This window comes from Prionailurus bengalensis, chromosome E1 (genome assembly GCF_016509475.1).
Source record: "Prionailurus bengalensis isolate Pbe53 chromosome E1, Fcat_Pben_1.1_paternal_pri, whole genome shotgun sequence".
Lineage (NCBI taxonomy): Eukaryota > Metazoa > Chordata > Mammalia > Carnivora > Felidae > Prionailurus > Prionailurus bengalensis.
The window spans coordinates 11,116,172-11,134,776 of NC_057347.1; the positions used below are offsets into that span (position 1 = coordinate 11,116,172).

At 62.9% G+C, this 18,605-nt stretch overlaps 1 protein-coding gene across 3 annotated transcripts; it reads right to left on the minus strand.

Moving 5' to 3' along the window:
* Positions 1-357: 357 nt before the first annotated feature.
* LLGL1 (LLGL scribble cell polarity complex component 1) lies at positions 358-17,787 on the minus strand. 3 transcript variants are annotated; one of them, XM_043583299.1, is made up of 23 exons: positions 17,611-17,787; positions 14,031-14,128; positions 11,771-11,852; positions 11,553-11,683; positions 10,441-10,599; positions 10,199-10,361; positions 9,979-10,114; positions 9,600-9,654; positions 9,292-9,446; positions 8,982-9,205; positions 8,719-8,786; positions 7,491-7,644; positions 7,313-7,417; positions 6,311-6,603; positions 5,826-5,973; positions 5,410-5,563; positions 3,135-3,430; positions 2,371-2,635; positions 2,070-2,184; positions 1,760-1,872; positions 1,357-1,477; positions 1,133-1,212; positions 358-502 (listed from the first exon to the last, which is right to left on the minus strand). In XM_043583299.1, exons 1-22 carry the CDS (start codon positions 17,689-17,691, stop codon positions 1,134-1,136), a joined length of 3,195 nt encoding a protein of 1,064 aa, XP_043439234.1. In that variant the 5' UTR covers positions 17,692-17,787; the 3' UTR covers positions 358-502; position 1,133. The 3 variants fall into 3 exon arrangements, with proteins under 3 accessions (XP_043439234.1, XP_043439236.1, XP_043439235.1); XM_043583301.1 differs by lacking the exon at positions 17,611-17,787 and adding an exon at positions 14,443-14,566; XM_043583300.1 differs by lacking the exon at positions 358-502 and having other exon boundaries at positions 1,132-1,212; positions 17,611-17,757.
* Between the last annotated feature and the right edge of the window lie 818 nt (positions 17,788-18,605).

Consider the following 18,605-nt stretch of genomic DNA (forward strand, 5'->3'; position numbering starts at 1 on the left):
CACACACGCTCGCACACGCACACGCACACACCCTGACTGGGCCCCCAGTCCTGGGTGCCCGGCAGAACTCCCAGTCGTATATATGCGCACATCACAGACTTGGGGAGGGGGGGGTGGGTGCTGGCCCAGGAGCAAGTACCAAAATAGTTTTAGAAATGCCTGTCCGGCCCGGCACAGGCGTTAGAAAAATATTCTTTGCAAAGGCAGTGGGGAAGGACGGTGTGCTGAGTGGGAGGTGGCATGGGGCTTGCCAGGCCCAGCAGTCCTCGCCCTGTAGTGCCTGGCTTCCAGATGGCTGCCTACTGGAGTGGCCAAGGTGAATCTATCCCAGAGGCTCTGGGCTGAGTCCCGGGCCCACACCCCCCCATACCGCACTGGGGCAGAGGTGGGCAGGTCCCTCTGGAGGCTGTAGGTTAGCAGGTGTGGGTCTATGCGGAGGGGCCAGGGGTCCTGGATCCCAGCTCCCAGAAGGGCAGTGGGTAGCCAAGCAGTTCTGGCCTTCCTGGTAAAGGAAGAGAAGAGGGGTCAGAGAAAGCCAGGGAGCCGAAAAGTGCAAACGGCCTGGCTGCAGAAGTGCCACCGTGCCCCCTCTAGGGCAGGCAAAAGGGCCACCCCACCCATTTAGGAGCAAGGGTCTTGCAGGGACAGCCAGAGGTGGGCTTGCTGAGTCTGACCACTGACCACGCTGGGCCCACTGAGGCCCAGGGTGTGGCCAGGGAGGAGGCAGCAGTAACCCCGGCAGCAGATGAAGAGGGAGCTTGGGGGTGGGGGGGTCTCTGCTGGGCGTAGGGCCAGGCTGCGTGGGTAGGGGCACCGGGCAGCGAATAGGTTGGGCAGACCTCTGGGCCCCAGATCTGGGCTCCAGATCCAGGCCCCACTCACCAGGCTCACCTGGCAGGACCCCACCACAAGAGCCTGAGTGATCATCTCTGCAAAATGGGCTGGCCACACCGGCCCCTGAGCCCCGAACTGCCACCACCTCTAAGTGGTTTGCTCTGGCCTGGTTCCAAGCACTACCCATGCCATCCAGGAGCTGACAAGCCGGCCTAGCCTTTCTAGTACCGAACCGTGAAAATCAGGGCTGTCAAACAGTAAGGACCAGGCAGACCCAGGGCCCCTAAACCCGCAGCACCTCATTTGATCAGGATGGCACAGGCTCGAGCCTCGTCTTCGGCCAGGTTCCTCAGATTCTTCTCAGATTCCTCTGAAGAGCTGTGGGGAGGGGAGCGGAGATCAGAGGGTCCTGGGACCTGGGGCCTCTGTGCCCAGCTCTGACAGAAAGCAGGCAGAGGGTAGCAGAGGGAGGCTGGGGAGGACCCAGGGCAGCCCCTCTGCGGACCCGCCCACCCGCCTCACCCCAGGAAATCCTTCACGTCCTCCACCGTGACGTCCCCTGTCGTGTCCAGCGTGGTGTCAGCACTGGTGGCCGAGTCAATGGACATGGGCGAGAGCGTGGCCTCGGGTGGCTCTGGGGTGTCTGCAGGAAGGAAATGATCGGGACCCCACCTGGCCATCTGGGCACCCTCTGCACTCTACCTTCCATCCCCTGGGGACCTGACTCGGACCCAAACCCAGCCCACAGGGAGACTTGGGACTGCAGGCAGACCGCCACCCCCCTCCCCCACTCCTGCCTGGCCTGGCCCCCCCACCCAGGCTTCCAGCCTCTGTCAGGTTGCTGCCACCTACGGAGGCTTGCCCCCCGTCCTGCGTCAGCTGCGTGGATATCCTGCCGCTTTCACCTCACATCCAGCGTCCTTACCAGCTCCCTTGCTGCGGCCAGGACCAGGGCTTCCGCCGCGGCTCCCTGGGGCCAGGACCACGCCTGCGGTCCCATTAGCCTGGCTCAGCTTGGGCGACTCTCGGAGCCTGTGGCTGTAGAGATGAGGCCGCGATGGGTGCCACAAGCAGGCGCCTCAAGTCTCAAGTGCCAGACCCTACCCTCCCTCTCCTGGGGCCCAGGACCAGAGCGGGGTGACACGAGGGAGGGCCACCCTCGTTCCACGCAGGACCCGAGCATGAGGATGAGACCAGCCTTAGTGAAGGCCCCCTGGGCTGCCCCTCCCACGCACCTGGTGCGGGCGGTATCTCGGGGCCAGCTGATGTCCAGAGAGCAGAGCGGCTCTGTGATGTTCCGAGCACTCAGAGAGAAGCGTTCAAACTCCGATGGAGAAATCAGGTAAAAACCTGGGTGGGCGGGTGAAGAGTGGGGTGCAGTTAGGGGGTGTGACTGCAACCACAATCCCTCAGTGGCCTCCCCCTGGCCTGTGCCGGCCAGTCCCGAGCCCGCCCTGGGGCCCCTCTGCTGACGCTCCCCAGCAACTCCTCCAGCCCCGCTCAGGCCGCTTCTGCCCCAAGAAGCCTTCCCCTCACCCTGGCCGTGGCGCGTGAAGACACAGGAGGCGATGCCGCTGATGTCCTCCTTCCGGATACAGGAGTAGTGTACCTGGGGCCGCAGGCCAGGCACCGAGAAGACGTGCACGTCGCCCAAGTTGGTGAGGCAGGCCAGGCAGGTTTCAGCATAGTCCTCACAGGCCACGCTGGCAAACGTGGCAAGGGCCACCTTGCGCACCCGACAGCCCTCGTGGGCCGTGAGCTTGAACTTGGTCTTGGCGCTCACCTTGGGTAGTGTGAACACCTGGCGGCAGGCGGGCGGCCGGTGAAAGGGGCTGGCCCTGTCCATACCCACAGGGCCCACCCTCCCAGATGCGGGCACCAGCCCCCGCCCCGAACCCGGCCTGCCAGTTGGGCCTGCAGCCCCGGCCGCCCGGCGGCCTCCTGCCTGGGCACCCTCTCCTCAGACTTCACCTAGGAAACCTCCCAGGGTACCCCCATCTGTCACTGGGTTGTAAGGGTAAGGTGGCTGGTATCCACTCAGGTCACGAGTTCCTGCCAGACAGAGCCCTGAGGAGTCTTCAGAGGGTCCTGGCAGGGACTCGGTGAGGCAGGAGGGTCCTGGGGGGATGTGGCTGGCTGAGGGACCATCTGGGTTCTCCAGGGGCCATCTCTGCTAGTCCAGGGGCATGTGTCTCAGGCAGACAGGGGGTCTCAGCAGATGGGGAGCACAGTGAGGACAGAGTTCCTGGAAGGTCTAACGGTGTCAGGTGGGAGCCAGGAGGGTCGCCACGGTAGTTTACCTTGAACTGCTCCTCAGACGCGATGAGCACAGCGTGGCCGCCCTGCATGTCAGGCGCCTGTGCCAGATCCCGAGAGGCCTCATAGGGCTCGGGCAGCGGGCGGCCGCGCCCATCCAACACGGCAATCGCCACCACGGGTGCACGGTGCATCAGCTGCACCTCCTTGCCCAGCACGGCCTCCACCGCCCGCTCGGGTCGCTTCTCACCACCTGCCGCGGCTGCCGGCACCTCCAGCGCGTAGGCAAACACGGACCCCGAGTTGGTGCCTGCCCACATGGTGGGTCCATGATGGGCCGCTGCGGGACGACGGGAGCTGGTGAGGCGGGGTGTCGGCCGCATGATACAGGTTCCTCCCCTCCTCTCCGGATACCCCGGAATCAGTTCTCTCGTGTCCCACACCTCCCCAGGGACCTCAGAGGGCCTCAGGCCCGAGGCACCTTCTCTATATTACTGACGAAATTTGGGGCCTCGGATACAGCCCTCCTGCAGAAGTGGGAATGGCCTCCAGGACATCTCGAGGACGTCAACAGGCACCCAAACTAGACCCTGATCTCTCCAACCCCATCCCACTGTACCCTCAGCCCCCATTTCAGGAACAGAGTCCCCCACCCCATGCAGCCCTGACACCCCCTCACCATATGCCATCACTAGTCTTACTGACAGACTTGGAACCAGCCCGCACCCTGCAGATGCATTCCAGCTGGCCACAGCCCACCCCCCACCGTGTACTTTCGGCCCAACAGCCAGACGTGGAGTCCTCGGGGCCGGGCTGGAAAGAAATGAGGCCTGCAGGACGCTGTCTAGCCAGCTTTCCCTGTGTGGGCTGAACCTCTGGGGAAGGTCCTTGGTGGAGAATCACAGCTGAATGTCCAGGAGCCAGCAGGAGCCAGCAGGAGCCAGCAGGAGCCAGCAGGAGCCAGCAGGAGCCAGCAGGAGCGAGCAGCCACTGCTGTGTGCCCTTGATGAATCGGTGGCCTCAGCAACAACCACCAGGGGGAGCCAAACCCCAGGGAAAATAAGCAACTCAAAATGTTGCCCAGACCTAGGACACCCAGCCAGCTGGGAACCTGAACGCCATAAGCCTTCTCATGGTGACAGTGGAACAAGGTAAAGAGCCTGGGGCTACCATGTCCAGACTCTGAGAAAATCCACTGGATAAAAGATCCTCAACAAATACATGACATCAGAAGGCGGGGGCGGGGGGGGGGGTGTCCCTGCTCGGATTCAGAGCCTGAAAGTCACATCAGTGAAACACCAAGTGCAGAATGACTAGATGCTGACCCAACATCAACTATAAAAAGGCATTTTGGAGATGAAAGGAGAAAGCCACCACAGCCCGAGTGTGACAAGAGACTGGATCAGCACCAGTTCCGCGGGGTGCGATGCAGGCACCATGGCTGTCGGTTATGTCTGTTAGACACACAGTTAGTCCTGATGTACAGATATTCATTGAAAATGCTCCAGCAAGATAAAAGCCACTGGGGGGGGGGGGGGCTGAGTGGCTTCGTCAGTTAAGCGGCTGCCTTCAGCTCAGGTCATGATCTTATGCTTCATGGGTTCAAGCCCCACAGTGGGCTTTCTGCTTGGGCTTTCTGCTGTCTGTGCAGAGCAAACTTCAGATCCTCTGTCCCTCTTTTTCTCTGCCCCTCCCCCACTTGTTCTCTCTCTCTCTCTCTCTCTCTCTCTCTCAAAAATAAATAAAAATTTATTAAAAGCCACCGTGTGGGGCGGGGACGGTGCAGCAGCAGATGGCTGGCTGTCTTTGTGGGGCGACTGCACTCCTGTTGTTGTGTATGGTTAAAATTCTCCATGATACAAGGTAAAAATCCATCAGTGAATCAGTCAATAAACCAGACCACATTGGTCTGCAGAGGACCGTCCCGGGGCTCCCACCACTCAGGGCACTCGCCACTGCAGAGTGAGGTGGCCAGCACCCAGCGTCTCCCCAGCCTCCCCATCCTCTGCAGCCACCACGCCCGGGTCATCTCCCCAACACATACCCACCTCAGCCGCTGGCACTGGCTGACCCCCACACTCTCCTCCCCCAGATCTTGGGCTCCCTTCTACCTCTTCAGGTCTCAGAGGCCCGGCTCACTCACCAACCCCTCACAGTTGGAAGTTCCAGGGGGGACCACTTGGGGTGGCCAGGGCACTGTCGCCAGCTCAGTCCAGCGCATAGTGCCTTCCAACCTCCCAGATGGCGCGGTCCCACCCTTCCCTGTTTCCTAGATGGCCGGCTCAGGCCCATCCCCCCAGCCCATCCCCCTGGCCTCACCATCTCGAAGGAACGTGTCAGCGAAGTAGAGGCAGCGAACAACACCCGAGAGGGAGTCGTCGGCAGAGCGGGGCTCAATGCGGCGCTGCACGGGGGTCATCTCCACGTCATGGGGGCAGGCCTGCTCGGCCAGCTGCGCATTGGCCTCCTGCAACTGGAGGGGCACAGCCTCCAGAACTCCACCTCCCCAACCCCCTCTGCTCCCATACAGCCTGGTGCCGACATCCCAGCACCTTCCCCGGCTCATCCTGATCAGCAGGGCGGGGGGGGGGGGGAAGGGGGTGGATGGGAGGGGGGCCCAGGGGCCGGGGCTACTGAAGGGAACAGACACTTGGCTCTCGGAGCTGAGGCTCCACTGCTGTGCCTGGCCCCAGCAGGCAGAGAGGTGGCATCCGGGCAGCGCAGCCCCGCCTCACCTTGCTGTTGGCATTAGCGGCCCGCTTCTTGCCCGAGACTCGGCTTTTGCGGATGCGCCGGAAAGACTGGCGCAGAGACTTCTTCAGCGACTTCACCCGGGACAGCGGCCCTTCCATGGCCAGGGAGTCGTTGGGGTGCAGGGTGCACCTGGGGGCAGGCAGGTGCCAGCTGTGCCACGGAGCAGACTCCTGGAGCAGCCGCCGCGCTCCTGCCGGCCCCGTGGCTCAGGAAGCCGGAGCCCCTCTGCCCCTCGACCCCAGCAGCCGGGGGCGCTTAAGACTCTGCCAGCGGCACTCTTCATAAGGACAGAGCTGCCAGCGGGGAAGGCGGCTTTAAGGTCGCCCTACCTGCACCATGTCAGATCTCAGACGGGGAAACTGAGGCCCAGACAGGTGTGGGGAGACACCAAAGGTCTCACAGGAGGCTGGGGCCAGGTGCAAGTACAGCCCCCGCTCACCGGGCTCCGGGCCCACCACACACACACCTGGCCAGCACAGGGCTCTTGCGCTGGTAGTCGAAGAGGCCAAAGCCATGACTGGTACCGAAGGCCACGAGGCTCCACTCGGCATGGAGCGTGACAGCGGTGACAGCAGCTGGTGGCAGGCACTGAACCAGCACTCGGGGCTGGAAGCCAGCGGGCCACGGCAGTGGCCCTGTGCGCGGACTCAGCCGCTCGTGGCCCTTCCACGTGAAGCCCTCTCGGTCCTGGAGGAGGTCCACACTGGCCACGCTGACCGCCTGTTCTGATGGCACATCACTTAGCTCCAGCACCAGCACCTGAAAACACAGCCATGGCAGGGTGGGGGAGGGGTCAGTGTGGAGGACAGGACTACCTGGGCCCCACCTGAGCCTGCAAAGCCACCGTTAGGCCAGTCCCAGTACTGTCTCTCGTTTATCCGCTTAACAAGCACTCACTGAAAGCCTAGTGTATACCAGGGCCTTCACTGAGCACTGGGGAACACAATGGTGACCAAGACCAGCTGGTCCTTGCCTTCCAGGAGCACAATATCCCACCCCTGCAAGTCTCTCTCCCTTCAGCAATGAGCATACATTGAGCACCTTCTGCATACTGCACGAGTGAGAGGGGAACAGCAGTCACCAAGACCCACTGGCCTTTGGAGCAAAGCACCCCCCCACTAGCCTGTCTCTCATTTAACGGTAATTACCCACTGAGCCCCATATACCGTGTTGAGTGCTGGGGCACGGCAGCGACCCAGACCTGCTGGTCCCCATTCTCAGTGCTCACCTAACACCCGTGCTCCCGCCCCTGGTGTGGTTCCCTGCGGCCAGAGCTTGGACTCCAGGCCTCCTAGAGGTTCCACCTCCCTGGCTGGCCTCACCCCAGCCAGCCCCACCTGCAGCCCCATTCCCATCTCCGGGCTTTTGCCCATGTGCGTCCCCCACCACTCCACTAGACCCTCTAGGTCAGGCCCACCTCCTCCAGAAAGCCCTCCGAGACCCCAAGCCTGGGGTACCTCCGCCTTACCTGGCCTGCAGTGCCAGCCACCACCATCTGGGCTGTGTACTTGCAGAGTGCCACCTTCTGCACGCCGAGCCGAGGATCGTCGCTGTAGGGGTCAAAGCAGCCCACCTGCAGGGCGGGAGGGAGCGATGACGTGGGGCAGAGCTGGGACCCGGCTCCCCAGGGCCGGGGCAGGGCCTACCTTGCGAAAGGGCGGCCAGTCGTCCTCAGCGGCCTGGGCCAGGCTGTCAGCGTGCTCGCAGTCTGTCTGGAAGAGGCCAGCTGTGCTGAGCTTGTAGAGCGGCCGCAAGGCCACACCAGATGCATCCCAGAAGCGCACGGTGCCGTCCTCGTGGCTGTAGGGAAGGCAACATTAGGCCCACCCCGGGTCCCCCTGCACCACCCCCGTCCTGCTCATCCAGTGACCACGCGCTGACCACCTACTACATATGCCAAGCGCTGACCACACTCCCACTGCACACAGCAAACAGGAGGCATCTACTGTATAGAGCAAACACATCTTGAGTGCCTACAGTATGCCAGACCGCATGCACCGGGGCCCCTCAAACAGGGTGAGAAGGTATGGAAATAATCACCAGTGTGACGAGCAGGAGATGACAGAGGAGATAATGCAGGGAACAGAGGACTACGGGCGCATCCAGAAAAAGCGATCGGGAGTTAGCCACAGAGCAGAAGGATCATGAGGCATGAGGCAGCCATGTAGGCAGAGCAGCAGGAAGCCTGGGGAGGCTGGGAGGAAGCAGGGAGGGGAAGCGGGGGGCAGGAACAGACAAATCTGGGGTGCAGCCTCAGGACACAGCTGCAGAGCCCACGTCAGGGACCTTTGGGCGGTGGTGGGAGCCCAGAGCCAGGGCGAGAAAAGGTGTGTGAGTCTCTGGGGCTGGTTGGGATACCTCCAAAAGCTCTGAAAGCCATGATTAGGAGCTCTCAGGCAGGACAGGGGACACTGGAGTCAGAGGCCTGAGGGTCCCAGCACAGGCAGGGGCAGGGCAGGAAGTTGGGGCCTGAGTCACTGGGCACGTCAGCGCCCGCCAGGCCCAGACTGGGCTCTCTAGCACCTGCCCTGGGCAGATGAGCGTGGGCCAGCCCAGATTTTCCGGTCCCAGGGCAGGCCGGGTAGGTGGAGCTCAATTCTAGACCAAAAGGCAGGGCAGGGCGGGGCCTTTAACCAGGGCCTAGGGAGGCTTCATCCCAATCCACCCTGCAGGAGAGGGGAATGGCCTGGTCCCACCAGGGCTGGGGCCTGAGTCACCAGGCAGGTCAGTACCCACCATCCCAGGATGGGCTCTCCTGCACCTGCATGGGCCGCACCACGCTCCATTTGCCCAAATACACATGCGTACACACACGCATACGCACACGCACACGTCACACCTGTGCTTGGCCATGGAACACATGTGTCTGCCTACCCAGTCAGCAGTAGCCCCCGCTGTGATGGCTCCTGGGCCAGGTTCCGGCCCCCGGTGATGGGCCAACTCTGGGAGAGGGAGGCAGAGATGTGGAAGCGGAAGGTCAGGACAAACACCTTCTCTCCTCACCTTCAGCATGGCACCCGGGGCCCAAGCTGCCTGAATTCCCCGTGTACACCTGCTACATCCCCACCTCCGGGCCTATGCCTGCAACACCCTCCCTCCCCATGTCCCCGCCCCTGCAGGAGGCCCTGGGCACACACCGAGGCGCTGGAGGCAGGCTGGGGGCTCTGCTGCTCGCCGGCGCTCACAATGCGGGCCCACAGCTTGGCGGGGACGTTGGCGACATGTGCCGAGCAGGTGATAGCAGATGAGTGCAGCGGGGCCAGGTAGGGGGCAGGCACAGCAGGCCAGCCAGGCGTTTGCAGGTCGAGCACCACCAGCTCCTCTTCGAGCAACACAGCCAGGGCCTGGGGCTCGTCGAACTCTGCGGGGCGAGGGCTGGGTGAGCAGAGCCACGGGGTAGGGGGGGGGGGGGCACAGGGCATGGGGTGGGGAGGGCAGGGCACACACCGTCCTCGGGCCGTGTGCTGTGCACCGTGAAGAAGTCGATGATGCGGGAGGTGAAGTCCAGCGTCACCAGAGTCTCAGCCCGGAGCACACTCACACAGTGGCGGTCACCGTAGCTGGCGCGGGGCATGCCTCCACTAAAGATGATGAAGTGGTCCCTGCACGGCAGGCGGGGAGCCACGTGAGCCACCCAGACCCCAAGTGCACACTGCCCGACCCAGGACAGGACATCCTTGTGCCCCAGAGCCCACCCTCCTCCCCCCTGCAGACACAGCCCCCAACCCACATCTGAGAACCAGCTCCCCACCTACCCAGATGCACAGTTTCGCCACAGAATCTTGTTAATGGCTTTGCAGGGGAAGGGGCCTGGAGGGGTGGGACAGTGTCGGGCTCATTCGCTCACAGGGACCAGAAGGGGCCCAGGTCACATTTCTCCAAGCTTCTCCCGTTCCTGCTCTGCCTCCATCATCCTGGCCTCACAGCTGCTTCCTGACCCCGAGGGGAAGGCCCACTGCCCAACCGTGCCCCCCAGCAACCTCACCTTCGAGGACGTGGCTCAGCATGGCATCTCACACAAGGCCTCCTGGGTACCCCCACCAAGGCCGGGCAGCCCCAAGTGCCTGAGCTCGGGGTCCCCGGTCAACCCCACGCTCAGGTGGCAGGGCTGCCCTCAGCCTCCCCGGCACTCACCGTAGGGCGTGGTGGCTACCGTGGGCTGTGTCACGGGGGAGCCGCCGGCACCCGCAGACCAGACAGCGTAGCTGCCGTCACTGTGCGAGCTGACCAGCGTGTTGCCGCTGCGCTCCCAGCACAGGCTCTCCAGCTGCTGCAGGGGGGTCGGGGGGGGGGCAGCGTGAGCAGGGCCCTAAGCAGAGGGCCCCGGCTGCAGGAACCGGCCTCCCTCACACACCTGGTTCCCCAGGAAGACACGGTCCGCGCACTGCGCCGCCCTGTTCCAGATGACCAGCAGGCCCCGGCTGTAGCCGATGAGGATCTTGGTGGGGTCCCGCAGGTGTCCTTGGAGTGACTCCACGGGGCCCAGCGCCTTCCCACACCGGTAGTCATCTGGCACGCTGCAGAGGGGCGCAGGTGAGCCGGCAGGAGCACCACCCGGGCATGGAGAGGCTGCTGGGAGGTCCGCCTGCCTCTTACCTTCGAAGAACGTCGTCCGGGGCAAGAGTCTGCCCCTCGAGCAGCGTCAAGGTGGGCACGTCCAGGAAGAAGACGCTGCCGCCCTCGGTGCCCAGGGCCGCCAGGTCACCGGCTGCCAACAGCAAGACCACCGTGACACGGGCGAGGCTGAGCGGGCCACTGCAAGGGATGAAGGGAGTGGGTGAGGGCGCAAGCCCGTCCGCCCGCTGAGGAGTGGTGTGGAGGGGGCTGGGCTGCTACTGGCAGCTCATTATGGACCCTCTGCGCTCATAGAGGCCGGATCATCGAGTGGGCTGGCTGGCGCACTGGGAAGGCGAAGGTAGTGGCTGCGGGCATCACAATTAGCTCACTCAATTATTCATCAGGATGTTGGGAAGGAGAGGGATAAAAATAGGCTCCTCAGGTCTTGGAGACGGGCTCCCGACCCCTCCCCCTCACTAGGAAGGAAGGTAGGAACCAGGCCAGTGCCTGGGCCAGGACCAAGGGCTCTAGGACACACACAACCCTCCTGAGCCTCACCCAGCAACCCTGTCGCCAGCCTCAAGATGTCTCCCTGACTCTGCAGGAGGGCCCCAGATTGGACCTGGCCTGCAGAGGATGGGAGACCCCAGAAGTCCACCCCCGTGTGAGGGTGTCACCCAGCCCCCAGAAGGAGTAGGACAACTCTGTTTCAGCAGAGCCAGACCGAGAGGCCCCTTACCCTCTCACTGGGGGTCTGGGCCCACTCCACTGACCCCTGGAGCATCCTGCTGGCACCTCATACAGCCTGGGACGATGCTCCTTGCCCCCCAGCTGCCCTTTCACCCATGTACATTATCACCCATCGCCCCCTCCAAACTGTTAAAGGCCCCAGCGGTCCCCAGAGCATGGACACTACCTGCTCACCTCAGACTTGGCCAGAGCCCCCTATTTCACACCTGCAAAATCCACAGGGCACACATCTCTCCGGGCCCCGGGCCCAGCCCCAGGTACCCTGCCACCCCGTATCCTAGCTTGAGGGAGGCTTCCAACCCCCACAGCACCTTTGCAAGGCTGGCTTCCACAACCTCCCCCGGGCTCCCCCTCCCACCCCCTGCGCCCAGCAGCTGGTCCCCAGCCAAGTCCTCCGGTACCTGGCACAGTCAAAGCCCGGCCGACTGGGTGGCTGGAAGCTGAGTGCTTCCTCCAGGTGGGCACAGCCATTGTGGTGGACGATCTCCCAGAGATGCAGGCTGCTGTCGTCCAACAGGGTCAGGAGGCGGCCCTGGTGGATGAGCAGAGACCAAGACCGGGCTGGCCTGGGATGGGGAGGGCATGGGGGCCACGGGAGCCAGTGAGGGTGGAGGCTCACCTGGCCAGGCAGGAAGTGCATCTGGGTAACGGTGGCCGTGTCTCGGTGTAGGCCGGTAAACTCCACGCCAGGTGCACCGTAGCTGAGAGCACAGGTCAAGGGCAGAAGCAGATACGGGAGATCCTCCTTTCTGAGAACGATTCCAACGGGCCCCAACTAGGCCTGCCTATCCAGAAGCCCTCCAAGGTCCAGATGGGACCCCTCCCTGAAGAAGCACTGTCCTATCTCCCCAAGATATCCCCAGGCTCAGCGTGCAGGCTCCACTCTGCTCCTGCAAGTCGGTTACTTCCTCATCCGTAAAAGGGGCTAGTGAGTCCCACTCCCACCTTGTAGGGCTGATGCAGGGCAAGTGAGAATAAAGACATACCCAACACAATTGGCCCAGGCCCGGCAGGCAGCCAGGGTTCTGCCCTGTGTTAGCCGTGTGCATGTGTCTGTGTACATAAGAGCTGGGCCCCCCAGGTTCGGATCATACAGGCAGAGACGCCAGGCCAAGCCTGGGCACGGAAGTCTGGAGCAGAGGAGAGTCCAGGCTGCCTCTTCCCACAGCTCCAGGCCAACCTCCGGCTATGGGCAAGGAAACCAACCTCTCTCTGGGGCACGCAGCCAGCAGCCCCCACTGTGACCAGGGAGAGGCCTCAGCCTGCCCATTTCACAGACAATCCGCAGAGGCTTAGACTGGGTGACCCGCTTCAAGTGTCTGGTGTCAGTGCCAGAGTCACAGCAACACCAGTCGGGCAGGGCCGAGGGGGCCCCAGGAGGGAGGGTTAGGGAGGGGTCAGCGTTGCCCAGCAACAACGCAGGAGCCGGTTGCTTTGGAGCTAGAGTTGGGATTCCCTGCAGGAGCCAGGAGAACACAGAAGAGGGGACAAAAGAGAGGGCAGGAGCGCTGGGCGGGAACCAGGGTTGCCAAGGAGACGGGCCACCCTTGAGGGGGAGGGGTGGCTTCTGTGGCCAGCCTCAGTTTCCCGACCCAGGGCTGGGAGCTAGGGTAGACTGGGGGAAGGACTGAGGGGACAGAGGAGGGCCCCAGCTTCCTCCAGGGATGTCTCCTCGCCAGTACATCAGGTTCTTTGTGAGCGGGAGGAGCCTGTGCGTGAGACCACGGAGCGGAGCGACAGCTCAAGTGGCCAACAGAGTCGCGTGGAGCAGGGCACTGAGAAGAAGAAAGGGCTTCGGGACCACAATATACCTGTGAGGCAGGCCAGCACCACAAGGAGTGGGAGCTGGCCAGGAAGTGCATGCCCCCTCCAGGGCAGGTGGGGACTTGGGGGCACGGAGTCCAGGCACTGCCCCCTCCCCACCCCCTTCCCTGCCCCACCAGTGCCTCAGGGGCCCACGGGAGAGGAGGGGCATCCTGGCCCAGCCACACTCCCTGGAGAAGGCAAACTCACAGACCACAGGCCCAGACGCCCACCCCTGTGTGGCCACCCAGCCCTGGGGTGGGAAGACCCCCATCCCCACCCTGCCTCCTTCCAGGCACTGACTCATCTTCTGCCAACCAGTGTCCCCAACGAGGGTACTGAGAGCCAGAGGGTCCCAAGAGGAAGGGTGAGGGTGGGCACCCCTCACCGAGCCGCCTCCAGCCAGACCCCACACCTCTGTCTCCCCACCCAAGGGGCTTCCCCGAGGGCAGTGGGGGTGGGGTTCTCCATGGCAGGCAAGGAGCATTCAGCTGCCTGCTTGCCCCCACCCCACCCCCACCCTGCGCTTGCAGGAAAATGCCCGCTTTGTGCGGCTCACACGGCCCATTGTGCAGCCGCCAGCATCCAGGTGGGGGCCGCGCCGCGCTCACCATGCTGAGCCTGGCACTGCCCCCAGCCCCTCAGCCGAACACACGTGTCTTCACATTGGCATACGTGTGTGCCCAGTCACCAGGGCAAGGCCCACTGTGTAACCCTGGCCCACTCAACACCTTTGCTGGGTACCGTGCGTGGTTAGCCTCCTGGCCTGGTGTCCCCAGTCAATTAATTGCTGGAACGACGCTAGGGTCGCCTAGGTAACTGGCTGGCTGAAATGCAGCGATGGACAGCTGTGACCACTGCAAGCAGACCCCATCCCCACCCCCCCCCAACCATCTCCGCAAGGAAGAGTCTCAGGGCAGAAGCCACACCACCAACCTCCGCCAGGATCGAGGCGCCTACTGCGGCCTCCCAGGCCAGCCCCCCTGCCCCCCCACCCGGCCCAAGGAGCCCACATACAGGGAGCTGCAATCAGGAGCTTCCGAAGGGCCCTGAAGGCCTCAGTTCCCAAAGGATACATCTTGACGGCCCCAGACCTGGTGCCGATGGCCATGATGCGAAGCTCCGGGTCAAAGGCCAGGGCGCTGGGCTGGTTGGGGAAGCCATGCTCCACGGTCTGCGGGGGAGAGGAGGGCAGTGGCATTGGCACAGGCACAGGCACGGCCGCCCCTGGCCCACCTGAGTCCCACCCCAAGGCAGCCTCCAGACTATGGCAGCTGCAGAGCAGGACTGGAGCTGGTCCGTCTGAGCTCTGTGCCTCAGTGTCCTCAACTCTGAAACAGGTGTTCGCGTGTCCGGTCCACACGCAGAGGCCCTCCCCCTGCCAAGCCCCTGTCTTTCTCAATACCCGTGTCCGGCCCGCTGTGTGCAGGGCTCTGGCAACAGAGAGAAACAGGACCAACGGGGTGCAGGCACAAAAGTCAACCCTACCTGTCCCCCAGAGCACGGTTCTGCACCCCACTTTTAGCGGTGAGCCGCCATGCTGTCCGTAGTCTCATATGATGTCCCTGGCACTCCCCACAGGCCCCACATGGAGATCGGAGGGCAACACCCAAGATCAGCTAGGTGGAGGCTCTTGACCCTCCCCCTCCCCCAGGGCCACTCCTCTTGGCAGGGCCAGTCCCCCGCCCCCGCACAGACCCCTGCCCACCAGGTTCTCGATCCTTCCTTCCACCCACTCGTGCTTTCCTCGGTTTTCCCACATCCACCAAGGAGCTCCTACTCATCCCCAGAGGCCCGGCTGGAGGGGCCCCCACCCACTGTCCTCAACACCAATGTGGGACACCGCATGTGGGTCCAGGTATCTCCTGACCACTGCCTCAGCAAGACACACATTTCAGAAGAAACCCTGGTCCCCAGGCCTGTAGCCCCGGCCTCCACCAATCCAGACAGGGACTGAGCCCTTTATGCAGCCTGCATGGGCTCAGGCTAGTCACAGTACTCCCCAAGCCTCAGTTTCCCATCTGGGCACGAGGGGCAGTGCGCCCAACCTGAGGACAGAACAGTCCGTTTAGCTGGGGGGTAGAGGGGAGTGCTTCCCTTCCCTTCCCGCCCCCACGCTAGCATCACCTCACGTTTGCTAGATCTGACCATCTGACCGTGTCTAGCCAGTCCCCACCCTCTGCTCAGGACCCTCTCCAAGCTCCCACCTCACCACCTGGCCCCTCCCTGTCCTCTTCTTCCCACTCTCCCCCAGCTCACTTGACTCCAGGCCCAATGGCTTTCTGCTCTCCTCCAATTTACTAGGCAGACTCCTGCCTCAGGACCTTTGCATCTACTGTCCCTCTGCCTGGAACGTGCTTCACCCAGCACTGCCCAAAGAGGGGTCCTTCCCACCATTCAGGTCTCAGATCGGGAGTCAACTCCTCAGAGCCCTCCCTAAGCCACCCTGCTCTAGCAGCCTCCCTGTCCCCACACTCCACACCCTCAGCCTACTTTATCTACAGCACTGGCTGTTATCCAAGCTACTGCACGGTTTACTCTTTTGCTTTGGCTTTTCACTGTCTCCCCCACAAGTACATGAGCATCCTGCGTGAAGAGGCACTTGTCCCTTCTGGTCACTGTGGTGTCCCCCATACCTAGAAGGGGGCCCTGCACACAGTAGGAGCTCAGTATCTGTTAAACTGACATAGAGTGGACATCCCACAGGCACCTTGTGGGCAGGGCGGGGATTTGGAGGTGAGACTGAGTCCAAAGTCCAGGCTTGCTTCTGACTCTCCTGCCATCGCTTGGGAATGTGGGACCTATTTATTCTCCAGTGATCACCTACCACCTCCTCTTGTGACCAAGCCCCTTGCCCCAAGCCACACCCCTCCCGCCAATGCTGCCCACTCAGAATGGGGCCTCACTCTCCTTAGCAGGGAGCCCTCGGCTTCTACCAACCCAGGGCCAGCCAAGCGGAGCCAAGCCTCTCCACCACCTCTCCTCTTCACACCCCGACTCAATGGCTAAGGAAGTGACACCTTAACACATGCCTGTCGCCACCATCATTCTCTCGCCTCCCAGGGCTTCGCCCTCATAGCCACCCAGCATAGGAAGGGGGCCATCCGGGAGACCCTGGGCACCAGCCTCCCCTCTGGGCCCCTCAGGCCCCTGGCAAGTGCTCAGCTGCCAAGTCTGAAGGTCCTGGCAGCCTCCCCATCACCAGGAAACCTTGCCTGCCCTGAGAGACATTCCCACCTCAGCCACTGCAGGTCCAGTCACCCCAGAGCGTTCTCCTGGACGAGAGTGTCCTTGAGTCTGGCCCAGGACCACAGCAGTCCCTCCAAAAATCCCTGCCCCTCAAGGCTAAAGTCAAATCCTGTCGGCAAGGGGACACAAGGACAAAGTGCCCCAACTCGCTCTGTGACTTTGACAAGTCAGACGTCACCCCTCTCTGAACCTCGATTTTCTCACCTGTGTGACGGGGATAACAACTCTAATCCCCAAGAGCAGTGAAGGGCTGTGCATCAGAGGTTTGGAGTAAAACTGAGGCCAGAAGCAACACCCCAGGAGAAGTTAACAAGGCAAAGGTTGGGGTCTGGATCTACCACACATCAGAGCAAGGGTGGGAGGAGGTGGGGGCTGCAGGCAGCCCCTTTCCCATGGCCCCTCTTGCCCTACCTGGGAAAAGAAAGGAAGGAGCAACCTTCCACCCCCTCACCTCCACCTTGGCTCAAAGGCAGGTCAGCTGGCCCATGTGATACAGGGAGCCAGAGCCCACAACCAGGTGGCTCCATTTCACAGCAAAGGAAACTGAGGCCCCACACACTGAAGGGTAGTTGAGTACAAAGCCAGGCATCTTCCTTGGAGCCCCCAGCAGCACAGGGCAGGTCAGAGCCCCACAAGGCAGAGCCTAGGGCCTTGGGGGAAGGAAGGAGAGGAACATGGAAGGGATTTCCCAGCCCCACCCCCCAACATCTGCCTCTCCTCCTCACCCCTCCCCACTGGCCTGGGTGCAAAAGAAAAACAAACTGGGGCCCTGGGCTGCCCTCAGGGCTGAGCAGGGGCTCCGAGAGCCCCGAAAGGAAGAGAAATAAAGAGACAGAGAGTGAGAGTCGGAGTGAGAGTTCTAGAGACCGCACAGGGACATATGCAGGCAGAGACACACGCAAGAAAAGACAAGCAAAGACTCACAGATGCAGAGACAGAGAGATGAAGGGAGACAGAGAAGAGGTACCCAGAGATACACAGGGACAGAGGTAGAGACACCCCCCACTCCCCGGACACACAGGCATAGGCTGAGGATAGGGAGGTGATCACAGGCAGAGACAGGGACAGAGACCCAGAGACAGGCAAAGAGTCGTACAGAGACAGAGACACACAGACCCAGGTAGACAGAGACCTGCAGAGCCAGGGCCAGTGAGGCCCACAGAGACCCGGACAAGCTGACTGGGAAAGTCAGCGAGAGACCCAGACCCACCCAGAGTCCGAGAGTGGAGCAGGGAAAGAGGCGAGAAGCGGGGCCCGAAGAGGGGCGCGCGTCCCGGCCCCCGCGCCCCGCCCCAGCTGGCGCCCCCTCCCCCCGAGCCCGACGTGGCTCCGGCCCCCGGGCCCCCGGCTTGGGCCCCCGGCCCGCCCCCTCCTGCCCAGCCCGAACCGCCGCCACCGCCGCCGCACCTTGTTGAAGGCGAAGAGCTCCTGCTTGAGCTTCTCGCGCTGCGGGTCGGCGCCCTGCCGCCGGAACCGAAACTTCATCATCTTGCGTCCGGCTGCCGGCGCCGCGCCCGCCGCCGCCGCCGCCGCCCGCAGGATGCGCCGCGCGGCCCCGCCGGTCCTGAGGCGCGGGCGGGGCGCCAGGCGGCCCGGGCGCGGGCGCGCGGGGCGGGGCCTGCACGGAGGCGGGCGCAGAGCGCAACCGATGTGCTGCCCGACCAATAGGTGTGCCCATACGCCGCCCGCCCCGCCCCTGCGGGCCAGACAATGGGGGAAGACTGGGCCCCCGGGTTCGGCAGGGCTCGCGAAGGTACTCTCGCCGAGCATGCGCTGCGGTGTGGGGCCTGCCGGGACTTGTAGTCCTTGAGCCAGGCCTCCTGCGTGGGCGGCTGGGGACGAGCTTTGGAGGGGGCCGGCTAGTGTTCCCGAACTTGGAGGAGGCGTTTTCCTTCCTCCAGCGAGGAGCGACGTGCTTACTCGGGTAATGAGGCAGACCCGTCCCGAAAGCCAGGAGAGTTCTGACTGGGGCAATTCCCTGACCCCCTCAGCCTCAGTTTCCCCATCTACACTATGGTCTAGTGATTGCCAAGTTATATTTACAGTTTCACGGGACACCGCTTTGTACCCCAGTGGGCCAGAACACCTCCCCCGCCATGCTTTTACCCTGGCTGGGTGGCCAGTCAGGAATGCCCTCTTCAGCGCCTAGCCCCTGGGGAACTCCTACACATCCTTCAGCGTCCAAACTCCAAGGTTACGTGTGGCAGCACCGGATCCTTAGGAGGGCCATCAGGTAAAGACAGGGGCAGGTAAGTAAGAGGCCCTTCCTCAGGAAGTGACATTTGGGACGATCCTGAGATTGGATTTGGGCTGTTCCGAGATGGGGGAAGGGCCTCCCCTGCACAGGGAACAGTGTATAAACAAAGCTGCACCCCGCCTCCACTCTCAGAGGGACAATCGGC